The sequence below is a fragment of the Leptidea sinapis genome, chromosome 7 (assembly GCF_905404315.1).
Source record: "Leptidea sinapis chromosome 7, ilLepSina1.1, whole genome shotgun sequence".
In the NCBI taxonomy this organism is placed as follows: domain Eukaryota; kingdom Metazoa; phylum Arthropoda; class Insecta; order Lepidoptera; family Pieridae; genus Leptidea; species Leptidea sinapis.
The window spans coordinates 13,890,881-13,907,622 of NC_066271.1; the positions used below are offsets into that span (position 1 = coordinate 13,890,881).

The following is a 16,742-nucleotide window of genomic DNA, read 5'->3' on the forward strand; positions in this document are numbered from 1 at the left end:
CATCTCCTGAGGATGCCTCGTGTAGAGGCGAAACACGTGTACAGACAAATATTGGCGCAATTAACACTAGGCAGAATTAAATTTGCATGGCAACCTCACTGTTACATTAAGGTTGAGATCTAAAGAGCCTACTTAGACATTGCTCAGACTTTACTTACGTAAAACTTAGCTGAGTGTAAGCTTTGCATAACCTTTGATTTCGTTATTATAGTCTTTGGTCAGCTGAGCTTAAGGTTTTAGATCATTTATACGTCTAGAAAAACTGTGACAGCTGTGAAAACGTCGAAAAAAATTGAGGTGGACAGTTAACCTCTATTTAGATCAATGCACACACACTAACACAAAGTGTCATACAAATCGCGAGAGTAAGACACACATACTAGACTAATATACCTGGCCTGTTTTCATCGGCTGTCGAACAGCAAGAGACTATCTAGACGTATAAATTATCTAAGCTTAAGTTATGAAAGCCTAAAGTAAAAGGCATTTCGTGTTTTATCACACTCAGCTCTGTATTACATAAGTAAAGTCTGAGCAAAGTCTTAATACGCTTCATTACCAGTGGGAGGTTCCTTTGCACAGGATGCCGGCTAAATTATGAGACTTAACATCTTACGTCTCAAGATGACGAGCGCAATTGTAGTGCCGCTCAGAATCTTTGGGTTTCACAAGAATCCGTCTGGTCCCTTAATGGCATAAAAACAGTCTTAGCCTGAGGCGAAATCGCGGCCGCCAAGGAGTTTACAATCAAGCTTTATCATTACCTGTAATTCTAAATCCAGTCAAGCATGCCTTAAATGAGGGGAAATCTTTGGAGGAGGCCTTTGTCCAGCAATGGACGTCTTCCGGCTGATGATGATCATGATGCCTTAAATCTCCTTAAACCACTCTGAAGAAGATAGCTCTCATTGACAGCATATAAAATTATAAAAACCTTAATAAGCACATAGAACAACTTGACGATAATAATAATAATATGCAAATGTCCAAGTTGTATTGCCCTCGCGGAGACGGGTGACATCTTCAATTGCAGCTGACACTTGACACCATTGGGTAGCGGGCGCGCTCGCGGAAAACTCGTTAAAATATTTAAAATTCCTCCACAATTTAAAGACAACATTTAAATTATGTTAAACGTTTTAACTGTGTGTCGAGTTGTGTTGATGTTTCTTTTAGAAAATGAAAATACATATTATATAAAAAGATGTACTCTGGATCTGTTTATGTATAAAAGAACTTTATTGTTCAGTGATAATGAGAAGTGCTTTCCAAGTAACCAGTAAATATTTTTATAGATTAATTCCGACTCCTCTCGTTTCTTTTTGACATGAGCTTTCCAACGAAGCTTTGTATCTGATGTTATGCCAAGGCTTTATTCTCGTAGGGTAGTTCCTGACTGTTAATGTAGACTGGGTGCCGGATGGTAGTTTAATCTTTTATATCTTAAATCTAAACTCATTTGCAAAAAAAACTGTGGTTTAAATTATTTCCGTCCCTTTAGAAGATACAATACCAAAAGAGGTTTTAATTATTTGAGAATTTTATTACAGGCACATTTATGAAGCGTTTTGGTGCATATTTTTTTTTTCCAATTTCTAATTTAAGAATCTAGAAAAAATGCTTTTAATTGCGTATCTCGGCGGGAATAGTTGATAGTTCGTACTAACTCTTAAATCATTTTTAGATAATTATTGTCGTATTGACCTATTTCCTTGATTTTTAAGTCTTGATACCATTGTTTAGCGGCGGTTAACAGCGAGCAAAATTATAGCGCTACTTGAGGAAGGGTGTAGTCAATGTTATGTGTCCCAGAAACTAAATGTGAGTCGTTCGACTATTCAGAGGACTTTGCAACGATATCAAGTCGAAAAATCGCAAATCTTCTTATGTCGACTTCAAAAGACTCGTAGAGGAAGTGAGAAGTGTGCAAACCAGCTTATGGACTGTCAGGAGGAGGCTTCTCGTTGCTAATATAAGCCGCCTCAATTACTTAGCTTCGCTCGAAATTGTGCGACGTGGACTCAACAAGACTGGGTTAGAGTATTATTATATGTGTACTGCGAATAAATTTATTAATAAAAGGAGCCCACTGAGTTTCTTGCGCTCGTTCATGTCTGGCATATCTTTTTGAATGGGTATTTACATATTATGGGGATACGTTCAGACGTTTATTAAAATCCAATTTTAAATTTTTTTTATTGAATTTATCAATAAAAATAAATGATTTTCAATTTAACAATTTATAAAATTGTCGCCTATTGTAAAACACGTCTTGTTATTTCTAATCACAGATGATTGACAACTCTGGCCACTTATTTTTGATGTCAGCCATGTTGAAAAGACGCATCCTTAACTTTATACTATGCAGATTCCAGACCTCCTAGATATATGATTAGATAGGTGTTTTACTAAAATAGCAACTGCGACGTCGGCGTGGGGAGTAACGGGTGGATTGTGTAGCTGGTGTGAGTTGACAGCACTTTTAATTAGCATAATATGTGAGCAAGATGCTAATATCAGAGCCCTACAAGTGGCTAATGGGCAGAGAGTTCTTGACGCAGTGTTTACGTTGTCAAAATAACCACTTGTTCGCAATCGGACTATGTTGTCACGTGAACTAATACTTTTATACATAAATTAATATGAATATTAATAAACAATGAATTTATAGCTTCTAATGTAGCGCCATCTACAGCACCTACTTTAAAGTTAATAGCCTGCTTTTTTTATGAAAATTAGGGACGACACGAGCAGGACGCTCAGCTGATGGTAATTGATACGCCCCACCCAGTACAATGCAGTGCCGCTCAGGATTTTGAAAAACCCAAAAATTCTGAGCGGCACTACAATTGCGCTCGTCACCTTGAGATATAATATGTTAAGTGCCATTTGCCCAATAATTTCACACCGAAACACAGTAATGTTGACACATTACTGCTTTGTGGTACCCATACTCTAGCCGACTTCCAGTGCAAAGGAGCCTCCCACTGGTAAAGCTTAGCTTAGCCCCAATAATTGCATATTTGAAAAATGATTTGACATGCCGCTCCTTCAAATGTAAAAACAATTTGTTATTTTTAAGTGATTTGGCATTGTTACACAAGTTTTTATCTCTATCTTTATTCGAATTCGCGCCTCTTGATAGCGTCTTTTCCATTCTCTTAAGCATATATAATAAAAATACATTTTTATTACTATTATCCCAGTAGTACCTAAGAGAAAACAAAAATAAATTTGACTATTATATGTACACTAATTTAAAGACTCATTTGTAATATTTATGCTGTTGGTCTTTTCAATAAATAAATAAATAATTTAAATAGTTTGATACAAACAGCAAAGTTCATTTAAGTTTAGCCTTCGTAGGTTTCCATTTCTTCTCTATGTCACCATAATATTCAACTTTCCCTAAATAAGAGTTTATAAGTCATGTTTGAAAATACTTCAAAGCTTTGTACCATGTTTTTCTACGTATGGAATGACTTATGTTATTTACAGTGAAATATTTTAAACCCGCTAAAGATAGAATTTTAAATAAGCATAAATTTCCTATTCACAGTCCGACCTCAATGCAAAAATGCTTTTCAACTTTGTGAAATATTCTTCGGGAAAATGTGGGCTAGTTATTAACATATACACGCGATTAACATTTTTATATTGTAATGAATAGAGTCTTAATTGCGGGCGCATCCAATCTGCTTGGATTGATTGAATGGCATTCACTGTATTCTAATTAATGTTTATATTTTTTTAAAGTAATATTTCCTAACTTCTGGGATTAATTGTATTGACTGAGATAGTTATTTCTTAGAATTGATTTTATATTATTTTTTAATTGATTGTTTCATAAGCCACTGATCACTGCCACTAATACTCTCTTGCAACACCAGAGGAATCACAGAAGCGTTGCCGGCCTTTTAGAAAGGTGTACGCGCTTTTTTTCAAAGTACCCACGCTTAGTGAATACTGCACAAGGATCTTCATTTATAATAGTATCTAATTTCATTTAATCTGCAGAATGATATAAAACGACATATTATGGTGACAATTTTTTATATTATATATATAATGGTCTCTTAACATATCAGCGCTTTTCCTGCACCAACGGAATCAGTGCCATACAAAATAATAAAAAAACAATTTTCCATGAAATTGCCACCAGTAATGACATATTTCGCAGCTCAACTCATTCCAGGTGCGAGATTATCAATTTATTTTTATGAGGCGACAGTCCCTCGTCTGTCGAGCTGGTTGGTTACATTTTTAATAACCTTTTAAAATTGTGTGCCTAATCTGGGCACAGTTAACCAACTCGTAAAAACTTTTTTATTAGTTTAAAAGCTCGATTAATTTTTAAACGGCAACCATGTCCGCTATTAAATATTTCGTCGGGGCGTAAATTTAACTAGTTTTTACCATTTTTCTATGCAATATAAGTTTCGTACCGGGAGAGGAGGTAATGGCGTTATTAATTAACCTCAGAGCGAGTTTATTTCTACGCGTGCGGGTCATAGACAAAGGCAAGAATCTGTGCACAATTCTGCTTCTGATGTCTCAGTATAAATAAAACGAACTGAATAAGATCTGCTGCATCTGGTGTTGTGTGGAGCTCGCCAATTGCAATACATGAGGGTAGGTAAAATAGTATATGATGCTGCACTTCACTTGGTATTCATAATACGCTCGTGAATAACCCTCATTATGCAACAGTTTCTTGTATCAAGTGCGTATAAGTAAGTACAGGTAATGCCAACAAATTTTTTGAAGCGAACCTTTTATGCAAATTAAATTTGATACCAAAATTTATGAACGATGCGGTATCGAACCCGCGACCGCGACTTATCAATATTTACGATACGGGAGTCTCTCGAACGGTTGGCTCAGTTGGTAAGAGCACTCGGACGGAACCTGAGAGGGTCTGGGGGGTAAGGAACGACCGTCACACGATATTTATCACAATAACAAAACACAAAACGACCTACAGTATAATATATTACGATATGACTTCACTGGTCCCCCTAAGATTAAAGAACAAAAATCAGACACATACAAATACAAAATATAAAGGCAATATAAGATTATATTGAGATTTTCTTATCTTCGATTTGTTTATATTAATCTTGTAATTAGGTAGGTACTGGAAAAAAAACGTTCAATACCTACTCGGTTGCTGGTACGCAAACGAAAACCGAAACTGTACAAAATGAATCGCTTTATACTAGAACACTTCGCTTCTATTGGGCATCCCTAGACGTCAGCGTTATTTTTTCATGGAAGAGGATGATGGCGTACGGGTCTCGTGATGTCACAGGAGTGCCCTCTTTTTTAAAATACCCATGTCGCGTCGTCCAGGAAACACCGCCACCAGCCGCCACACCAGATTATATTTGGGTTTAAACAAAAGAAACTAAATACCATCTGGTTGTGTGGCGCCCATAAAATGAATACCCCATGTATTTAAAAAATACCTTAATGGCTGGTTAACACAGAAATCTAACCAAAAAAGTTGTATTAAAAAAACTGATCTGACTCTTTCACAATCTGCAACTATAAACCATTCAAAGTATTATATTTTATTCAGTACCTAGGTCTCTCTAATACCTATTTATTGGGTTGGTCTGTGCGTATCGGAATCTTTGACTTGCTACTAGCCAAATTTAATCATTCTTGAGTCTAGAATCTAGATTCTAGATCAATGAGAATTACCCAGTTTGAACTAAGTCTTCTGTATTTTGTTATTCATATTTATTTCGTATAATTTTTTAGTCTGAGCATTTATGATTTTCCAACTAGTTTTAACTATGTCAGTGCCATTATTTTGCTTTAAAAATAATTACATTTTACAGAGTTGCAAATATTAAAATATTTCAATAGGTTATGACGTTTGTAATTCCTCAGACCTATTAAACTGTCCTTCTGAGTACAAATCATACAGTTTTAGTATAATCATATAGTAGGCAAATAATGTATGATTTGTATAGGGATTTCCCTACAGTGCCCCAACCAACAAACATAGGTCAGTCAGAACTGAGATATCTTTTGATTTTTAAATACAGATTGATATTATTATATTTTTTAATGTATAGGTACGCTTCTGTTTACATAAATTTCGCTGCACCGCTGGGATGCTCTTCAACTACCGCAGAATATTAAGTTTACATTCGAGTTGTGATATCCATGTCTTTTGTTGCAGACGCAATAACAAAGTGATCTCCGAAGTGCCACCAGCTGCGCCGCGCCTGTGACTGACGAATACCTACTTGCACAAAAAAGGCTGGATATTTATGGAGACCGGAACGCGTTCTGAACTAAAGAAATTTTAAGGTTATAATAAATTTATATTTTGCATCATCATCACTCCAGCCAGAATACGTCCACTGCTCGACAAAGGCCTCTCCCAAGAACTCAACAAGACTCCAAGAACTATTCGAGCGATCTTGACCAGATCTTGTGGGGTCCTACCAACAGTGTGTTTTCCCCAACGTTTATGTATATATTGCGCTATATCTATAACAAGGATTTCTTTGTAATAGGTAATTAAAGCAGATACATTGCACTGAGTTGGGCCCGTTAGAGATGGTGCTCCTAAGACATCTGGTTTTGCATCTGATATTCCACAAAGTGACTCATTCTTCTTGCGAGGCAAGAACTCGTCAAAGGAGTGTATGTGAAATTCTTCAGTTAATCCAACTAAAGCGATATATTTCTGGTCGCAGGTCGGGGTAGTCCATGCCCCACGCGGCGCCAGCTAGTGCCATGTCGGCCGCGCCGCGCCACCCGCACTTCTACACCGTCGAGGTCGGCGACACACGCTTCACGATCCTCAAGCGTTACCAGAATTTGAAGCCTATCGGCTCCGGGGCTCAGGGAATAGTATGGTAAGGCTTAACTGCTTACCTATTCGTAATCCACCTCCGAAAATGGTTACCTAATAATTTATTGATAACTCATCATATATTGCATAGTCCAGTCCGAGTTAACTTTCAGGATACAGCAATGAGCTAGCAAGCAGTTCTTAGTGCTATAAAGTTTGGAATGAAGGTTCGATTAAAATTCTACATTCCCAGCTGGTATTTCAAAATTGCTATCTATTCTTACTGTTCTTAGTACCTACATATAATTTTGAACATATTATCTAAAGCATTATAGCATTTTAGTCTTCACAACTATTGATTTATTCATCATCATACATATATTTATACATCCCAAAATAAATATCCGTAAGTTGTCTTTTTCTCACCAGCTTGCAAAATTATTATGTTTTTGAGTATGTGCACGCTTCAAAAATTATTCTTTAATGTTACCAATATAATATGTATAATAAAATAATTGTTATGTTTTTAGTCGAAATCAAATGAGGCAACATTGGCTTTTACGTTATTTTATTTGCTTTAATAATATATCATTTATGTTAAATCTCTTCTAAGTTTTATTATAATATTTATATACATTTTGCACTCTATGTAGTTGTAGCAAATTTTCATGATTGGCATCTACTTCACAATTATAATTTTTTGTCCCATATTCATTGATGTAAATATTTTTATCAGCTTTGGTTTTCATGTTTGCACTTGTTTATCTTGTATATGTCCCAAGTAGACAGCTAAACGTTGCATTATTTTCATGTTATTTTCTTAAATTTTGTAACTGTGACGTCTTCTATATAGTTTAAGAACGAGCAACCCCGAACGAACTTCTAAATTTCAGTTGTCTGCTAAATGTACAATGTGCACTGATCAAAACATCTCAGTGCCAGTGCCAATGAGTCTGGCTGAAGAAATAAATGGATTGCTTTTTAAACTTGAAACTTTACCAGGAAAATCATCATTCAGATAATTCCAAAACTGGGAATTTCCGCTGAAGTGCTGAACGCGGCAAGGGACATTAGCAATTAGTTAATACATTTTGTTCACAGCGACTCCTAATCTATTTCTCTTTATAGCTGATCGAGTAACGCATAGATAGTCGAGTAGCCGTAGCAATGGTACAGTTTAACTCGGTTACGATCGGTGATACCGTGTTCACGGTGCCCGCTCGGTACACGGAGCTAGTCCGGCGCGGTGCCGGCGCGCAGGGCACCGTCTGGTAAGACAGGCTCGACCACGCTTGCTGCTTCACTCATACCGCTTTGACCATAACGACTAATTTCCCTTGTTTCTATGTGACTAATTTGTGTCGGTGGCTAGCGTACGACGCTAATCGTGTCAAATATTTGGGCGAGGAAATTTACTACTACCCTACATTCATTACTCTTGGTATTTCAGCCAAGGAAATCCAATCCAATTTCATAATTTCTTCAAGCTATGTTTCACAAGCTCTTGATTGAAACATGCCTTAAACTAGTTGTAAATAACTTTGAAAAAGAGTACTATTAAATACTTTGTAAATTCACGTCGTTCTAAATATTTTTTATTGTAATTCATGTGCTATTTTTAACGTAGTTATTGAGCAAGTAATAATATTGCTAAGTTACGATTCATTATATTTAATATACTACGCCGGCTTATAAAATGGTCACTGTAAAGTCATTGCTGACACCGTTGGAGCTTTTCTGATCAAGTTACAAGAAGAAATTTTAAAATTGAAATGTTTTCAATTGGTCAAAGTTGTTTTTGGTATTTCTTTTCAGTGATATCTGTGATAACATTTATATTATCGCTAGATGTATTTTTGGAGTTCAGTCTGACCTTTTATTATGTATTTTTATGTGTGTATTGGGGGGTGTCATAATCATTAGGGTATCGAATGCTTCTTTATGTTGATTTGCTACTTAAATTGTTTGTTTTTATAGTTTGACTTAAATCCAGCATTGATGCCAGAACCGGACTTTGTTGAAAATTGTATGTTAATCCACAAACACATAAAAGCGTAGGGTTTTTTACCCCAATGTTAACTTTTATAGTTTATGTGGTATTGGGTGTATTTGTGTATTTTAACTATCGTTATCGAATTCATTATACAATAATTCTTTATTACCGCATGATAGCTTATATCCTAACGCATCATTTATATGATCTATTTATTGTTTTATAAAAATGTTAGACTTTATACGATAATTAATACATATGTAATGGTTACAGTCGTGATTGTAATACTAATTAATATGAAGCAAGGGGACTTAATGTATTGAATGATATAAAATTAACTGATGTTTAATTATTTAACATCAAGGTTGAGGGAAATTTTTATTTACTAAAAAACGCTACCGTAAGGTTGATATCAGTGTTAATTTTTGCAATGCAATTCTATATTGCAAATTTTGGTATGCGAGGACAATTTGTTTAAACAGTTTTTCATTTTCAAAAACGCTTGTTTTAAAAGCCTGTTCGCGAATGACGCTTTCATGAGTTTATCATCATTTTTCATAAAACTTTAATATTACTCAATAGTTTTAGAGTGTGGTTGGTTTCAAAGGTTCTGGTAATAATTTCTGGAAAGATAATGAAAGTCTTTCAAAATTGCTGCCCTTTGCTCCATCCAATTTACAAATGGGCGATACAGCTAATTCCTGAAGTTGCGAAGGGCGGGTTCATGGCAAAGGTGTCAATGAGTGATAATACCGCGCTATTATAATTATGACTACGCAAAATTTCGGTAAAAGGTAATCGATTATTCTACTACACAAGCTAGACATTATCAATTGGAGAAATGTCATCATTATTTTCGCCACAAGAAAAGAAGAGAAAATTTAATCGAACGATTATACCTTACCTTATTTTTGCAATACCTAGTCTTTACCAAGTTGACCTCATATTATGTCAAAAAAGTGAAATTATTTTGAAATTTATTAAGAAATCTCACCCCTATTAACCGCACAATATAATGTGCCCGCTCATCTTCTTTTACCTAAATTCGGGTAAACTCTCCGAAATTGCGATTTTGCCTTAATTTCTCGCCACAGTTCTTTGCGTTCGAAAACCTTCGAATTAGTTTCGTTGTGCGTTTCTCTGGTGTGTGGTATGTATCTATTTGACGGTCGTTTGTCGACAGCGCGGCGTACGACACGGTGACGCAACAGAATGTGGCCATAAAGAAGCTGTCGCGTCCCTTCCAGAACGTGACGCATGCCAAGCGAGCCTACCGGGAGTTCAAGCTGATGAAGCTGGTGAACCACAAGAATGTGAGTACGAGTTACAGAGTGTCAGGGACTATCATCCATTCTACTTAAAATAAACTAATTGCACGCTGTGATCGTCGTATTAAGGTTTATCCGTTCATGGAATTTTCATAAAATGATCTTCTTCATTTTATGGAACAAATTGCTGTGGTATATTTTCCGGTAGTAAATTTATTTAACGCTAATTTTGTAAATTGCCACCGCAGGATGCCATTCATGGCATAAAATTAGGAAAATATAGAAGTAAATTGATCTTTGGAGGTCCGAAAAATAAGGCCTGGATGCAATCCCAGACATTTTCTTTTGCAATTTAGCTGCAAAAAGTAACGTTTGAATACTTCCAATAATTTTTTCTTATTCAATAGAACTCCGCAAAGTGACGCTTGGATCAATCATCTGCAATGAATCTAAGCAAACGGCCGTATACAACTCAATACATTAATAGGAGTGTACGGCATAATAGTTTGATTTTTTAGCTTAAATATTTAAATATATATATAAAGCATTGTCACTCATCGGTTAATTTTGTATTGTCCCCCCAGATCATAGGCCTTCTAAATGCATTCACGCCACAGAAGAGTCTGGAAGAGTTCCAGGACGTTTACCTGGTGATGGAGCTGATGGACGCGAACCTGTGCCAGGTTATCCAGATGGATCTGGACCATGAGAGGATGAGCTACCTCCTGTATCAGATGCTATGTGGCATCAAACATCTCCATCTTGCTGGTATTGTGCACAGGGTATGTAAAAAGAGTAGGTAATTAATAGAAGATTTAACCGTATGAAGTAGTTTTTAAAAAAGGAAACACAAAATGTTCAAATTTTCACTTCAACTTGAGAGCAGTAATTTTTCTGCTATCACTGTATGATTGGAGTTAGAATTTTGGCAAGAAAGTAGAGTGACTGCACTAATTCATAAAGAGAATATGGACGACAGTGTTGAAGTTCCACCTAGGCGTATATTTCTCGATCAGATAGACTGATAGGGGATCTACTTTTAAGCGGCCTGGTTAAAGGAAAAAGAGAGCTTATATGAATATGACGTTGATACGAGTGGAAATCTGCAAGCAGATTCGGTTATTACCCATCTCTTCACAATTCTATTGTTTTTATTACAAATTGATCTGATAAATCACCAAGGTATGAGGGGTTTAATTTAATTAAATTGTCGGATCGAAATATAAATTTCAACCTCAATTAAAATTAAAAGTAGAATTTTAAGCTTGAATATGACATTGCTATTTTCTGCATTTTTGCTAGATATTCGATCAAACTAGGCGAACTTAAAGCGGAACTAAAATATCACCCAATGCGGGTAGTAGCTTATTGGTACGGTTGTTTCGGCACTGCGATCGTCTTCCCGGGCAGTAGTAAACCGCCTGCAGTGATATAATTAAGTAACTTATTTAAATTAATCCAATCTGTCAGACGAAGCGTGAATGTAGTGTGTACAGCTCTGTCTGAACCTTCGGGTATAAAACCGTGACTATATTACTTGGGGATTCTAGCTGTTAACATACATAATTTTTCTATAAGCCTCTTTCTTTGTCATTCGCCGCGATTGATATACGTGTGAAATTTGTATATAATTCCCACTGGAAATAAAGTTATCATTCATCACTCAATCGGAACGGTTTTATTTATTACTAGCTGAATCGGCAAACGCTGTTTTGCCATATAACTTAAGTAGCCAGCGCCTGCTCATCTCAGTTGCTTGACTGCATTATTGGTTCCCGATGAGTAATCACTAATATATCATAATATACTAAAACTTTCTCCGAAACTCCCTGCATCTTATAGTAAACACAGTATAACCGAAGGAAAAAGCCGGCTCTCCATTTATACCATACCAGGCTTCTTTGCCGGCTAGATTATGGGTACCACAACGGCGCCTTTTTCTGCTGTCAAGCAGTAATGTGTAATCATTATTGTGTTTTGGTCTGAAGGGCGCCGTAGCTAGTAGTGAAATTACTGGGTAAGTTAGACGTAACATCTTATGTCTCACCGTGACGAGCGCAATTGCAGTGCCGCTCGGAATCTTTGGGTTTTTCAAGAATTCTGAGCGGCACTGCATTGTAAAGGGCAGGGCGTATCAAATACCGTCCTGCTCGTCTCGTCATTAATTGTCATAAAAAAGCATCATCCTCCAAATGGGTGTTGTTACAACTTCAAGCACACTAAGTATTGATCTCACTTCAGGACTTGAAGCCGTCCAATATAGTGGTGAAGAGCGACTGCACGCTCAAAATCCTAGACTTCGGCCTGGCGAGGACTGCTGGTACCACGTTCATGATGACGCCCTACGTGGTCACCAGATACTACCGCGCTCCCGAGGTAATCAATATTGTTTGTGTTTTATGTCGATGACGTCACCGATTGCTGATGTACAAATAAAATTTGAAAACAAAATTTTATAAACGATGCGGTACTCGAACCCACGACGTCTCGCGTTCCGTGCGAGTGCTCTTCTAACTTAGCTAAGCGTTCGAGTGACGTATCTTCATAAAATCTTGTGTATGCTTTGTTCAACTCTCAGTTTGTGGCTTCATCTACAGGGTCTACTTTACACTTGATACCCTGCTTAACCCCAGTATTTACATATTAGGAAATTGACTTGAGATGTCGCTCTTGCAAATCTAAACAATTTGTTATGTTTGAAAGTGATAACCCTCACTTCTAGGATTAATACACAATGTGTAGAAGTGAGGGTTATCACTTTAAAAACATAACAAATTGTTTAGATTTCTAATTATTTATACTATTTTATTGTGTATTTAACTTCTTCTTATCAATGACTAAGGTGACTCGAACAGACCCAGGCTATCTATAGAGCGTACTAAGTCTTTGCTCAGACTTTACTTACGTAAAAAAAAGTAAACTGTGTTAGCTTAGCATAATCTGTGATTTAGTTTAAGAGTAATTTGACAGCTCAAATTATGTTGAGCTTAAGCTAAGACAACCCAATGCAAAAGTCAAGTTCGCGTTTTTTATAATACTCAGCAAAGTTTTACGTAAGTAAAATCTGAGCAAAGTATAAGTACGCTCGTAAGATCTCAGCCCTAGTCTAATCCAAAGATTTCAGAATTAACACTTTATTTTTGAAATTGAAGGAAAAGCCACTGATTAATTAAATTTAATATCTCCGTGTCTCATGTTATTATATCGTGTAATTGAGGGTCATTGTCTGCTTTTCTTTGGTGTTTTACCATTTTGACGCTTGTTGGACTTAGGTGATCCTCGGCATGGGCTACACGGAGAACGTGGACATCTGGTCGGTGGGCTGCATTATGGGCGAGATGATTCGCGGCGGGGTTCTATTCCCAGGGACTGATCACATCGATCAGTGGAACAAAATCATTGGTGAGTACTCTATGTAAGCAAAATATGTCAGAAGAACAAAATAAAAAATTGCTGGAAACAAAATTTTACTAAATCTCTTTTCAATGTAACCTTTCCAATGTCATAAAAACCATCCACTTTACAAATAGTACAGCCAAGGAAATTTTATAAAAGTTTGTAATATTAAATGCCGGATTAAGAGGTCGAACTCTGGAGTCCTCGGGGCAACAAAGGAGTGGAGGCCCCCTGGCCGCAAATTATATTCCAAACACAATGGACAATTTAATTCAGTCGAGTTTTCAATAAATTATTTATTATGAAAACAAGTATAGATTCTATTATTTATTCAACAAACATATAAATATAATTCGAAATTAGTTTTATCTGAAATTTAACGGAACCTTCCTAGCTTTTCGCCTATATAATCATGTTTGTACAAAGAATTGCAGTAGGTTAACGTAAAACGAGAAAAAAAATATCACAGGAAAAGTAGTTTACCAATGTTTACTAGTCTGAATTTGAAATTTATATTCCGGATTCTTTATTCTGGGGATCTCTCTTTTGTGCAAGGGCTGTATTCCTGGTTGCACTCCCCAAATCCGGCCCTGTACATATTATTATATGCTGAAAGAATTTTTCCGACCTAAATAGTGATATTTAAATTGAAAGCGTCCGCAAATGATTATTTTGCTTCGGTATAGAAGAAAGACATCCGCTGATTGCACCAAGCTACCTTCAGCGTGGTAACTACAAATGTTTTTTTATTAAATACAAAGACAATCGATTCCTGTGGTTGACCTGATCCTACAATCACCGCCGCCATTTCATATTAGAGTATGCGCTGTCGAAGATATTCATGTATATCAAACCTATACACACCGCAGAATAATTTAACTCAATATGTGCAGAACAACTGGGCACGCCGTCCGCAGCGTTCATGGCACGCCTACAGCCTACGGTGCGCAACTATGTGGAGAACAGGCCGCGCTACGCCGGCTACAGCTTCGACCGGCTCTTCCCCGACATCCTGTTCCCCTCCGACAGCAACGAGCATAACAGGCTGAAGGTACGCCCATCTCCCAATTTATACTATAAATACTTTAGGAACAGGTCGCGCTACGCCGGCTCCGGCTTCGCCCGAATGCAACGTGCACAAACGGCTCAAGCTACGCCCGTCTCCCATTTTATACCAGAAGTACTTTTACAGCAGACTGGCTGTAGCCTCGACCAGCTCTTTCCCAACATCCTGTCCCGCAACGTACCCAAAGGGTCAAAACATTTTATTTTTTCTTCAACCCACCTTCTTGCACATTGTTGCATTATATAGTTTATGCATGCTATGTTTACAATAGAGATCCTTAACACGTGTGAAAATAAAATATCTTAGCTTATTATGCGCCTTTTCAATTGCGATTACGGTGATGCCCCGTACTATCGAAAGCTCAAAGCAAGGGCATTATATTATAATAATTGATATGGTGGAAATTATTCTCCAATGTTAGTTGATAAATTAAAAAACTCAACACAGCTTAGTTAAATGATTATATGTACTTAAAAACTTGTTTTTGGTCCTTCTAGACGGGAGAAATGGACGGCTTAGTCGAATGGTTGAGGAAAGGATCAATTTATTATTTTTTAAATGTTCAACACAAATGACATAAACCTTCCATGTTTCAGGCTTCACAAGCGCGCGACCTGCTGTCGCGAATGTTGGTGATCGACCCAGAGAGACGCATCTCCGTCGACGAGGCTCTGCTGCATCCCTACATCAATGTGTGGTACGACGAGGGGGAGGTCAACGCGGTGAGACATTCATAGTACTCTTTAAGCGCTAGTCATTATTCAGCTCCAACCTAAGGTATTCTTAAAGTACCTCATTCAAGAGACATTCATCAAATACGAGACTGAGAGTTTACCTATCATGTAGGGTAAATCAAAGACAAAAAGACGGGACTTGGAAATTGATGGCGGTACTTTTATTCTCTCTCGACTTCTCTTTTAGACTCTCCTGTTTAAACATTGAGATGGCAAATAAGCGAGTGGTTCATCTAACGGTATGTGAATACTGCCTTACATTTGAGAGTGTGTTTTTCGCTTGGAGGTGTCTAATTCGTATGGGTTGAGAAATAGCTTTTTTATAACATTAGGGGCGAGACGAGCACGACGATCAACTGATTGTAATTTGTACGCCCTGCCCATAAAAATGCAGTGCCGCTCAGGATTCTTGAAAAACCCAAAAATTTAATTGATGTCAAGTCTCATTTGCCCAGTAATTTCACTAGCTACAGCGCCCTTCAGACCGAAACACCATAATGCTTACACAATTCTGCATTAGGGCAGAAATAGCGCCGTTGTGGTACCCATAATCTGCGCCGGCATCCTGTGCAAAGGATACTCCCACTGGTAATGAGGCGTATTTAGACTTTGCTCAGACTTTACTCACGTAAAACATAGCTGAGTAGTGCTCATAGCGGAAGCTGTCATAATTTATACGTCTAGATCATATTTTCTCAACCTTATTTTGCTCACCGCCCACTTTGAGAATATGTTGTTTTATTTTACTTTAGTACGTGATTAGCGTGTATTTTTTTGCCTTTTTAGACTATATTTTTTAATCTACCCACGCCCCATCTGCGCCATCTCCATGCCCCCTAATTTTCTCTGGGTCTTCTACTGCCCCCCCCCCAAACGCCCACAAGGGGGCGTTATCGCCCACGTTGAGAGCCTATGGTCTAGATAGTTGGAGGTTCCAACTGGTAAACTGGCAGTTGATGTCTCAAGCTTGCTTCCAGCCGGCGCCGGCCGCGTACGATCACTCGGTGGACGAGCGCGAGCACACCGTGGAGCAATGGAAGCAGCTCATCTACCACGAGGTGGTGGAGTACGCGCCCGCTCCGCCGCCCGCGCCCGCTGCGGCGCCGCTACACCACCAGGCGGACCTGCCGCCGCCCGCGCACACCGCATAGGTACTGACTGACTGGAACACATTGCCGCGACGCAAAACGTCAAAATACTAGGATGCCGCAGTCGCTCGTCGTGAGACTAAGTCTGTGTACACAAACAAAAACAATATAAAGAATCTTTTGGAATTTGGCGCCATATTTAAACATGAGGAATTAACGCCTTATTTGGTCACATGAGAAACTTGTGCTGATTTGAAAATTTAATAACTAAGAACCTGGCAGTCGAATCACTCTCGATTGATAGTAGTGTTATAATTAAAACTTATTGGGATTTGATCAAACGGCTCAATTTTTCAATAAATATAAATAGCGCGTGCTAATTT

The 16,742-nt window shown here is 37.6% G+C and overlaps 1 protein-coding gene across 4 annotated transcripts in view; it reads left to right on the forward strand.

Annotated features, from left to right (window-relative positions):
- LOC126965302 (stress-activated protein kinase JNK) overlaps positions 1 to 16,742 on the forward strand; it is a 111,783-nt gene that overhangs the window by 93,765 nt on the left and 1,276 nt on the right. For 3 of the 4 annotated variants that reach the window (XM_050808833.1, XM_050808835.1, XM_050808834.1), the window contains 9 exons: positions 6,194 to 6,324; positions 6,717 to 6,878; positions 9,991 to 10,120; positions 10,660 to 10,857; positions 12,317 to 12,451; positions 13,348 to 13,477; positions 14,365 to 14,522; positions 15,134 to 15,259; positions 16,249 to 16,422. In XM_050808833.1, coding sequence (XP_050664790.1) covers positions 6,730 to 6,878; positions 9,991 to 10,120; positions 10,660 to 10,857; positions 12,317 to 12,451; positions 13,348 to 13,477; positions 14,365 to 14,522; positions 15,134 to 15,259; positions 16,249 to 16,422 — 1,200 coding nt within the window. In that variant the 5' untranslated portion in view covers positions 6,194 to 6,324; positions 6,717 to 6,729. Of the gene's footprint in view, positions 1 to 6,193; positions 6,325 to 6,716; positions 6,879 to 7,942; positions 8,086 to 9,990; positions 10,121 to 10,659; positions 10,858 to 12,316; positions 12,452 to 13,347; positions 13,478 to 14,364; positions 14,523 to 15,133; positions 15,260 to 16,248; positions 16,423 to 16,742 lie in introns of those variants that run through there. The other variant, XM_050808836.1, reaches the window with a different exon arrangement.